The following is an 11,632-nucleotide window of genomic DNA, read 5'->3' as shown; positions in this document are numbered from 1 at the left end:
ACACTTTTTTTTTAATACAATATTAAAAATGTAATTTTACCAGAAGCCATGGGGAGTCTTATGTTCTTAATACACTTACAGATTTTTACAAGCTAATGTTAAAACTAACTGAATTGTCATACACATTCTTGTTCACACTTAAGTCCGGTCTGAACGCTATTCTCTTTAGTTTTGTACTGTAATGCCTATATTCTTATATTCTTAATACTCACAGATTTCAACAGTACAAAATTTTCACATCACCCCTGAAAAGTCCTTGTTCACACAGAATCCAACAACTTCACTATCAGCTTTAGTGGCAGCAGGCTTAAGCCTAGAAGTCTCAAATCTGATAGACATTAAAGAATGAGCAAATTTCCTAGCTAATCTAATTTAGCTAGCACAAGAACATTCTCTACAAGGCCAAGGATATTACTGGCAGCACAAGTAGCCACACTTATGAGGAAGCTGCTTAACATTTTCCATTGTAATACTCTGCTTCAGGATAACTTTGAACAATTCTGGCTAAACATTCCTGATGTTAGCTGTCTGACTAATAGGATCTTTTTTGGGAAGCTTTAGCTCAAGGGATTCAGCTATTTCCAAGGCTGAGGTTACAGAAAAGGGGGGAAAAAAATTAAAAAAATTAAAAAAAAGAGAAGGAAAACTAGAGTTTCATATGAAAAGCTCTGGCACTTCCATAAGGGAAAATGAGAGTTTTGATCTTATAATTCAAAGAATGACCAAGGATAAAGGCTGACAATAAGTAACATGATGACATAATTAAAGAATTAAGAAACATAAGAAATTAAAATCAGGTGGTAAGAAGAGGGGAGGCAGAACAACCTTGTCTGGCTGGTAGCATTACCAGCCCAGAAGGGTTCATCACATCTATGCATTTTGCCTCAACACGGCTTTGCTGTTCAGCAGGTAGCAAAGCAGCTCATTAACACCTCTCTGCTGTCAGGTACACACAGCAGGCAATTGCATTGGGCTGCTGCTTTCTACTCTCCTGGCTCTCAGAGAGAGTAACTGTGTCTCCAACACAGCCTCAAATACAGCTGGCATGGCAGTCTGCACAAATTCATACACTAATTTCTGCTTTACTAGACTTTGGAAATCTGAGCCCTCAAGAGACAGGAAAAACCTGAATTGTCAGTGCAATCTTCATCCTGTTACTCAGTACACAACCTTTTAATAGCCTAATCATGTACTATTTTCTCCATAAGATGTAATAATAAGGCAATTATACTTAGATTCTCCAAATGGTATCAAGGGCCTGCTGAGCATGGGCTGGATTGAGCACATGAAGTACTTTAAATGCATATGACAGATGATAGCATCTGTCTTAAGGAGCTTACACTCAGAAAATACAAAAGAGAGAATTGCTACTTGTTGTACTGGAGGAATGAAGCACTGGGATTCAAGGACCTTCTCAGGGAGGACCTTTATCTGGATCTATTGTATCTGCGTTTAGATAGGATTCCTGTTGGGCTCACGTCTATGTTGCCAGGCAGATGGGAATGAAGAAGCAGCTCATATGTTTCAAATCAAGAGCTGCCCTCTACATAAAGAAATTATTCACCCATGTCTATCAACAGCACTACTGCCACTCTAGTGCCTGGAGTGGCACATTCACTGCTATGGCCTGGTAGCAGGCAGAGCTTGCAGCTGGTGAGCCACAAGACATGGACAAGTTTCTCTCCAGGAATGGGGGTTTCCTCCTTTGGGATTGCTAAGCCCATGGCACAGGTCCTCTGTCACATCCTTCAGTGAGGATGCCCTTCTGTGTTTTGTAGGAGAAAAGTAAAGTTTGGTTGTCCCAAGAGAGGAAGAAGCAGCAGCTGCCTATGAAGGGGATGAGAAATTTCAGATAGATGCCTGATTCGTGCCACTTATTTAAAAGAGATGATGAAACGTACCATATATAAACAAAAAGAGTCTCTTCTAATAATGCTATCATCTAATGAAAGGTCTTACGATTTAAGATATATTCACACCCACAAATGCTGACTTTTCTGCAAGCATGTGTAATTTACAGACAAACAGAAACCAGTCACTTTACAACCATGGAAGTAGTTTGGTGTTTGATGCAGAAGCTTCTCATAAATTACCTGATTCCCTTCTACAGATACATACAATTAATATGTCTGGGTATCCCCCCTATTTCCTTGGAGCGTGGGGATTAATTAAACGCTCATGGAAATCTTAACAAAAAATCAATTTGCGAATGGGAGCTCTTCACTTCCCAAGAGCTTGTCTGACTGCACTCCACGTCAGCCAGCCCCGGATGGATGCTGGTGGTCCCTGTGAACACGGATCTGCACAGCCTCCCCTGCACACACTCTGTGCTGTGCACAGCTGGTGGTGTCAGCATTAATGAAGGATGATGTTGAGCTTTTCTGAGGCAGAGCTGATGCAGTCACACAGTTTTTAGCTCCTCTGATCCCTCCCAAGCTCCCTGGCCAAGCACAGTCAGACAGAGCAGCGGCTGGGCTGCCAAGGTCCCCAGCAGACCTGCAGGACACACGGCCATGGGAGCTGCACCAGCACTCGCTCACCAGTGAGAAACTCCTGCAGAGAGAACTGAACATCTGATGTGGCAGCTGTGTGTAGGAGGCATTGTGAACAGCTATTTGTGGTTGAACTAAGAAGACCAAAAGCCACAAGAAACCAAGCCCATGATTGCTGGTGCTCACATATATAACTGTAGAAAGTGCTCTTCTATGAACCGAAAGGGCTTTTTCCCCTAACAGCACTAGAAACTTAGATGTCTTAGAGCATGACTTCAGGAGTCACGTGAAAAATTAACTTTAATATGACCTTAAAGTCCATGTAAAGAAGTCGTTAACATCACTGGAATTTGTAATTGCTAAACATTTTGGAAACTATTTTCTTCATAGCCAGTAACAACAGATTTGCCAGACTTCTGCACAGCAATTAATATGATCATGCCTTTTTTTTTTCCCCAATGAAAAAAATAAGTATCTGTGTGGAAATCACACATTTGGTCCAAAACAGAAACTGCTCATGTGTTAAAATTCTTGCAAGACAGACTAGCCTTGATCTACTTACTTCTAAAATAAATAAATTGGTCATTATTAGTCAGTAAATTGGTAATTATTAGTCAAGACTTCCCTTTCAAGCACATTTTTTACCACATCTTGAAAAAGGCAAGTCTATTGCAACTGGGGAGTTCCAGTTATATAATACGTTTTTCTGCCTTGGATGCAATCTGTGAGCTAATAATTAAATGTGCTAATGCTAAAGAAGCAAAATGAAAGATTTGGGAACAAAAAAAAAAAAACACCAAACAATCAGTTCTGTGACAGAGAAAATCTTATTTAAGTGCTTTGTTTTCAAACATCAGGATATACAAGCAAGCAAACACTTCATGTGTTGAGACCCCTGAAACTTTCAACCAGATTTCAACTTTCTAACCTGAGGGATATGGCTCTCCATAAGTTTTACTGAGAGATAAGGGATGAAATCACACACTGAGTAATGAAAACATGACATATATAAAACTAGATATGTATTGGTCAAACTCAGAAGGGGAAAAAAAAGATTGATGTATTCTATGACATTTAAGCAGCATCACCCTCAGTAATGGAGAGAGACTGAATAAATTGATCATTCAAATCAGAATGGCAATCCTTGTTACACATTTTCTTCTCATCTTATGAAGTTTGGAAGGCTTCAGCTGTGTTTCTAATGGATGAATACATTGCTTCTCTTCCTTGTTTATTTTACTGACAGTCTAATGCCTTTTAATATCATTGTAAAATGGATCTGGCCATTTTTCCTCACATATAAATGATGTTTGCTTTAATTGAATAAGACATTAACTTTTCTTTTATTAAGGAGTCTTTTGCTTTTCTCTCAGTAAGGAGCCTTTTGCAAAGCTGTTGTTTTTAGACATCCTCCACAGCTCTGCACATTCACTACTGTTAAGCATATGATGAGTTGTGTCAACAGCAATCTGTTCTGTCAATAAAAGATCAAAAATAAAACACAAGCCCAACTTTGTATAAACCTCCTTCCAGTAGTAAAGCTGACATGAAAAGCTTCTGAACAAGTCCCTCTGGACTAGTCCAAAGAGCAGCACCACCATCTCCTGAGCTGTGCCAAGCTGAAGTGCAGGGACATGAGAAGGTTGAATTTGGGATCATACCTGACACCTGAGCAGCTCAAACCTCCACCATAAATGGAACGTTCAGATCACAAAATTTAAAGTGTCATTCCAACTGCAGACAAAGCTTTCCAGAAGAATTCATGGAAAAGTAAATATAATAACAGAAGGCATGGGTTTTAGAGCAGCATGCTGGTTTTGCTTAAAAATCAACAAGCTGTGGGCAAAATCTGAAGAAAATTAAAAGGCAGTATAAAATTCAAGGGGAGAAATGCACAGGCATGGAAAATCATGAGGGACATATCTCTCACGCCAGGGCTGTCAATCTGGATGAGAAGCAGTTCTACAGACAGCAATTCAATTCCTCTTGCTGCACACACTGCACTTATTTTGACTGGGATATTATTTGCACCACCAGCTCCTAACAATGTATCAACAGAGCACTCAGAGTCCTTTGGCTGCCAAGTGAGAATCATTAAATAGTGCTTGCTTCTTAAAGATGCCTCAGATTGTCACCCATGATTTGTCATATCAGAGATTTGTCAGAAGGCAAAAAACTGAGCAATACAGACCAACAAGAAGAATGCATGGGCGCAGAAACCTGCAAAGTACAAAGAGCATAAACACAAAGATGTCAAATGTTCTTTACAAGCGTTATTGGTTGCCAATGCCAATCCCACTGAGTATCCTTGCTAGCACCAAAAAGGACATCTGCAACCTCACTCAGACCTTCTCTACTCTGCCCCTCTGTGCACGTGTTTACATCTGCACAAACTACCCATTCTTGCATGACAGCTGCTTATACCCACACTGGTCAGCTCTGCATACAGGTCCAGACTTCGACAGGACACACAGGAGTAGAAATGTTTAAGTATTCAGGAGAATATCATGTGGAGCTGAAAAGAAAAAAGGACATGATAATCTGGGTAGAAGAGTTGGGACTACCCAGTGTTTCTTCTACATGGGCAGTCAGCAGCAGAATGCTTTACAGCCTAGATGAAGTCTGGTGCAACTTTGAGAATACCAAACAGAGAATGGAAACAGTGCATCATATCATGATGTCAAGGCAAGGTCACACCAAGCATGTTCTGATTACAGAAAAGTTCTCCCATTTAGTTTCATTTTCCTTAAATATTAATGTTAAGAACTAGATTCTGACACCTGTGGCAGTTAACTGTATCTAAAGAATTTTTAATTTTTTTAGTTAAACCAATAGAAGGTCCAAAGTCCTGAGCATAACTGGGGTGCTGGTCCAACCAGACACATTTCAGACTGTTAGAAATACTGAGATTTCCCTGTTCCACTTTGCTTTGAGCTGAGTAGGAGCATGCACCATCCATTGCTGTGACTACCTCAAATGACCAGAGCATGGAATTTCTGCCTCTTTATGTAATACCAAGCTGCAACCACCCCACCTTTCACCAGCAAAGCCTTTCTGTCTACACAGGACAAGGGGCTGGGAAAGGGGCACCTGTAAGTGGCAGTCATGGCACTGGGACCTGAGCTAGAGCTGTGGTTAAGGGAGACAGCGCTTCACATCCACGTGTGCTCCAATTGTCAGCAGAGTTAGACATTGCATAAACAGCAGTGGAACAGAGGCAGTAAATCTCACAGCAAAATCTCACCAGCTATACTGGTGAAGATCCCAAGTATTAAACAACCAGAAGAAATGCTGCTCTTCTCCAGCATCAAAACTAAGATAATTGTCCCCTTTTTTCTCCTTTCAAATGTCACTTTTGAAAGACTTGCACATCCAGCTTGAAGAGCCTGTAAGATTCACACCAATTAGAGATGGATACCATAGTAACACTTTCTCTTACAAGGATTACAGTTCTGCAGAAATAAAAAATCAATTACAAGCCAGTTATCCCCAACCTGCCTGGTTAGGAGCCTGACAAGAGATGACAGCTTGATGCAAACCCTGTGTGTAACTGTAACCACAGGGCAGGTTTTCTCCTGTGTGCACATTTGGTCTCCTGTGGGTATCTGTGTTACCTGAGGATTTGTAACGGAGAGGGAACCATGGGGCAGAGGCCATGCCTGCCTCTGCAATGGCTTGCTGACCAAAAAGAAGCTCTAAATTTTTTATATGCATTTCTCAAGGATACTACGTCACTACATATTCACTGGTACACAAGAAAGCCTTTCACAGACAAAAAAGCAGAAAAAACAGGTTGTGCTACGATAATCAGAAATAGAAAGGACATATCTTGTGGTGAATGAGTTGCTAGCTCACTTACATTACATAAAGAACAAGTAAAAACAAAGCCACAGAAATACATAGATAGTGGGGAAAGTCCACACTGAATCCAGTATGAAGACACAGCCCCATCCCTATCAATCTCCAATCCCCACAGATGCTGTTTCTCTTTTCTTGATCAACACCTTTAAATGACTCCACCTCTCCTGCCTCCCAAAGAAGCTTCCTCTGAATTATTTCCACCATGACAGAAGACCAAAGTGTAATTCAGAACAGAACAGTTAAACTATCTCCAAAATTTACTTACATGTCACTTTTGTATCTCATTTCCCTCTCTGACACAGGTCTATGCCTTTAGAAGCTACAAATCTCTACTAAAGTCTTCCTTATTTCTTAATGGACTTTAATTGACATTTAGCACATTTTTAATCTGGCTAAAAAAAAAAAAATCCACTGAGTGCAGAATATTACTGCCTTCTTTCTCCATTTACATCCTCAATACTAAAGAACTAATTCAAGACACACAGGTTGTTTTTAACCTGTTCCAAGTATCTGTTTTGCTAACTTTGCAGACCTCCTAGTACAGATAATGTTACTGCTGCTTCCTTCCATACACATACAGAGTCAGTCTTCTATTCCCAGTTAACCAGGAGATCATTTTTTCTCACTCAAATATCTCATCTTAGCCTAATTATCTGTTCCTACATCTGTTCCCTGGTCGTTATTTTGCTAGAGAAACTAGAAAAATTAACACAGTTTGAATATTTTTTGTATAGGAAATTAAAATCATGTGGCACTGTAGCAGGATACTTTAGTGATCTCTGATTTCATAGGAGTTCACTGTATGAAAGCTAACACAAAAAAAAGGTGCATAAAGTTTCCAAAGTAAAATATCAGCCTGGCAATTTGACAGATATGTGAGGGCTGATCAAAATTTGTATACATATCTACATAAATATTGCAATCACTATAGCTTAGATTGGAAAAGAATAAGTACTTAGTCTAAACCCCAGGTTTCACACACTTATGACTTTCCAAAATATTCACCTGAATATTCATTCAGACTGAAATACTCCATGCTAGATCCATGTTTAGAGGATGTTATTTTAAAAGACTAAACCACACTTCTTCAGCCATTTTAGGCTCTTGGTATTAAGACACAATGACATGCAAGAACTAAAGAGGAAAAAAAGATGAAATCATGACAGCAACATGTGTGAGTTGCCATGTACTAAATCTTTAACTTTCTTTTTAAAGAGATAAGTAGAGCAAGTTCGGGAATAAAGACTCATCCACATGAACAGCTCCAGCAGATGCTGCTCTTTTACACCACACTGGCTGCTCCAGCTACTTCTGGACTTTCTGTCGTGAACAAGTCAGTAGCATCACTGGATTGCACAGAATTGCTTAGGTTGAAAAAGACCTTTGGGATCTCCAAGTCCAACCATTAACTGGTTTTCATTCCAGCTTTTGGTTCCAGATTCTGATTTCAATGCAGTTGGTGGCAGCAAGAGGAAATGGGAACACAACAAAATATGGTGGGGACCAGTCTCCACATCCCACTGGTTTTGTATGTTCTGAATGTGAAGTCTAAGAAACATTTGCGATACAGAAGGAGCATTGCACCAGACTGTCCAAACAGATTAAAATAAAAATGAGCAACTGCCCCAAGTGTCTAGCACATTGCAGTTGTAACTTCTCAACCAAAACTGGGAAATCTTAAATTTCTTCTCTAAGTCAGTTATACTGAACATTTGTAGTATTTGTTTTTATTTCTGACTCCAAGTTAAATAAAACCTGTATTATTTGCTATGACTAAACATGAATAACTGCCAAACATTTATAAAACCTGAGTGACCACAGAAAATTCCAGTTCAATTCGGCCAACAAGTAAGAAAATACTAAAATATCATTAAAATGTGCCTTTATTTTTCTATTATAAGGGAATTCTACATAAACCAAGTTGACTCTGTTTTACAAGACTTTCCTCCCAATATAATAAATTTTCAAGATGATCATGAACAGTGTAAAGCTGTAAATTACACTTCTTGTTGAGGGCTTCAGCAAAGTTTCTTCAGTTGTTGTAATCCTGGAGAGCCTGAGCCATGAAAAGCTTGCCCAGGTTCTGTGCATTGAACTCCTTAATATTCTGGCAGTAGGTATTTATTTGACCTGTCAAAATGAAAGAGTAAACCTCTGTCAGTTTTGAAATTCAGAAAGGCACCCCAGAACATAGTTTTTCAAAAGCCAAATATGTATGAATCACTGAGGATTTACAGAGAAGCCACTAACTCTGCTCAACTACTCCACACTTCGGAATTTTAAATTTTCAGGATGCTCAAGTATGTTTGGGAAGAAGAAGAAACTAAATTAGGAGAACAGGTAAACTGATATGCTCAAAAAAAACCCTTAATTTTCCAGCACTACAAGCAGTTTCTGAAAATACATATGACAATAAAAAGAATAAACAATTATTGCTGCTGGACTGAAAGCCCAATCACATTAATTCTTCAATTTAGCTGCTCTAAAAATTCGACAAAACTGAATTTCAGTTCTGCTCTTATGCATATGCCTTCTCTATTAAAATATTTGCAACAAGTATTTTTCAGCAGCATACTGAAAATTGTGCCATTCCTCTGTGACATTCTGCTAGTCTTTTTTTCTACCTAACATTTCATTTTATTTCAAAAATCATCAGGGTATGAAGATTTGTCAGTGCTTTACAAATCAAATGTGCCCATCAAAACATTTTTACACTCTTACAGCTACAAGTTATTTCCCTTGTTAGCTACGAGTAGCAAAACCTGAAGCCAGTTTAATCAAAATTAAGGCTGTTTAGAAGGCCAATAAACTCTCAATTTAAAGAGAAGTAGAGAACTCTCTATTTGAGAAGTTTTTCAGTGCCTCAGAGACAAAGACCTAAGTTTTATTCTTTATCCACAAACTTTACTTCATCTAAGTTGAAGTGGATGCTTTCAATTCTTCCCGTGACTATGGTAAAAGAACAAAGAAAGAAAGCGCTTTGGCTGAAAACTGTCTTTTCCTTTAAGAGTAATAGTTTTCAATTCCTTCTCTCGTAAGGGGTGATTCATCCTAAGCTTTCACTTTCATAAAAAACACATTACACATATACACTCTTCAGTTGCATTTATAAGCTCTGCTAGAGCTGAATATTTAAACACTTTAATGCTGCTAGGATTCAGTAACTGCTAAAAACTATAAAAACAATAGGGTTTTCTAAAAGACTCTTTAAGGAGTAATAAATCAAGAATATTCTTTCTTCTAAACACAGCACTTATTATCAGTGTGAAACTATTAAATATCAAAATAATAAACTCTTGGTCACTTCAAAATTCAGGTAATTCAAATCCACTTTTTTTTTAATGCCAAAGCACTCTTTGAAGTACAGAACATTACCAGGATTTTAAATTTTCTCTCGGTACAAAACAAGGTGATAGTTATCTGATCCAAAAGGCCTGCAACAGTTAAACAATTTGCTTCCTCATTATATTTTCCAAACTTATTTTACTTAGCAGGGCACCTAGGTTGCCTGCTCTCTGTTGGCACTGTGAGGTCCCAGGTGTTTTTACCCTTTCAGGAGGCACAGAACAGGCACTGACAGTGGTCATGCCTGCAGCCCACCACTGAACTGAAGAAACTGGGGGGTGGTATCTCTCGTTATCTATGCTTTATTCTGATTTTTATCTCCTCTCTCCTGGCAGTGCAACATTATGGGGATAGTTTCCCTAAACCTCTGGCCATACAAAACAAAGAAATGATCTCTACTCTATTTGAAATTAAAAACAAAACCTTCTCAGCTGCTGCAACAATCAGTTTAAACCTATAAATATTATCAATAACTTGGGGCTGCTGTCAACTGCTCTGAATGAGAAGTTCCAGCCCAAAGAGCTTACTCCTGGGTCTTGTCTGTACAGCTCCTGAACTTCTGGAGCTGAGGAGAGGCTGGGGCATCAGTGAAGGGAGCAGTTACACCCACTCATGGAAAAAGCCTGCCCCATGGGGAATTTCTCCATCTCTCCTTTAAAATGTGAAATTTACAATATCAAGGATAGGATGTGGAATGTTACCAAGCTAAAATATCATACCATAATGGCAAAAGTAATGAAAACTTAAAATGCTTTCAAAGGATACAACTGTGCTTTTTCCCAAGCAGACATTCTTATGTTAAAAGGCAATTTGAAAGCACTGCTAAACATTACCTGCAATAAGGAGTGACTCCATTCTTGGAGGTGGTTGTGGTGGTTTAAAAAGCTTATTGATGTCCTCCTCAGGAAGAGGGGGCTCTCCTCGGCTTTGACGCTGTATGTTTTCTTGCTGACGTCTCTGCTGATACTGAAATAAAACAACAGAATCAAAATGCAGCAGGACTTAAAAGCTGCAGAAAAATTTTTCAGATGTTTTCAAGAAACCAGCAAGTATGTTTTAAAAATTACATTTTTTAATGCAATTCAGGTTACTACAAACAATATAGTGTAATTCACAGTTTATTCCAATTCACTGGCAACAAGACATTCCCCATCCCACATGGCACCTTAAATAAGTGAGATAACGGAGAATCATACAGTACTGAGGTAGCGGGCTTAGCTTCTAAAATTTTTCAAAGATAAACACTGTATCTGATGGAAAGAATAGAGCATGGTTGGAAAAGGCCTCTACTGCCCCACACGATAGAGAAAAGCAAGGGTGGAATATGTAGGTATGAGAAGCCACCACCTCAGACAGTTGCACAAACCAAAAATTCTGCATTTTATGTAAGTTAAAGATCAAAACAATATTAATGTGAAAGGGGAAGAGAACTTGATTAAATAAGGCATTTTAAGCAAAAAAATATTAACTCCAAACTGAGAACAAAGTGGTGGCTGAAACCAAGCACAATGGTTCATTTCTCCATTAACATGCTAGAATAGCAGCTTGTAAAAGTTTTTCTGCTCTATATATATATAAAAAAATTGTTTTCCATACTTCTCCTTGCCACAGAGATTACTCAAACTTATAAAAAGTTGAGACAAATGTTTCTGCAGCTATCAGATAAACATTTGTTCTTAGAAAGCTCATAAATTCAGGAACTATGTGAGATTTCATATTGTATGTGGCAGTGAGGATTTAGTTATAAAGTTTGTCTTCAAAGTCCTCACATTGAACACAAGAAAAAAGTCTTTAAGGAGACAAAGAGTACAGACTGTTTTCTCTTGCTTACTTAAATGTATCTGTGATCCAATGAGTTTGAAAACAGTTCTTACTTGGTGGCACAATCAAATGAAGTAATTTTTTTCCAGTAGTAGTGACAAATACATGTTTTT

The 11,632-nt window shown here is 38.6% G+C and overlaps 1 protein-coding gene across 1 annotated transcript in view; it reads right to left on the bottom strand.

The window, feature by feature from the left end:
- Positions 1–8,218: 8,218 nt before the first annotated feature.
- The window catches only part of EIF3H (eukaryotic translation initiation factor 3 subunit H), an 86,450-nt gene continuing 83,036 nt past the window's right edge, over positions 8,219–11,632 (bottom strand). Inside the window, exons 7-8 of the mRNA XM_059472274.1 lie at positions 10,532–10,664; positions 8,219–8,483 (exon numbers count right to left, since the gene is read on the bottom strand). Of these exons, the coding sequence (XP_059328257.1) occupies positions 8,386–8,483; positions 10,532–10,664 (231 nt within the window). The 3' untranslated portion in view covers positions 8,219–8,385. The remainder of the gene's footprint in view (positions 8,484–10,531; positions 10,665–11,632) is intronic.

This window comes from Ammospiza nelsoni, chromosome 1 (genome assembly GCF_027579445.1).
Source record: "Ammospiza nelsoni isolate bAmmNel1 chromosome 1, bAmmNel1.pri, whole genome shotgun sequence".
Lineage (NCBI taxonomy): Eukaryota > Metazoa > Chordata > Aves > Passeriformes > Passerellidae > Ammospiza > Ammospiza nelsoni.
This window is presented reverse-complemented; position numbering and strand designations above follow the sequence as displayed.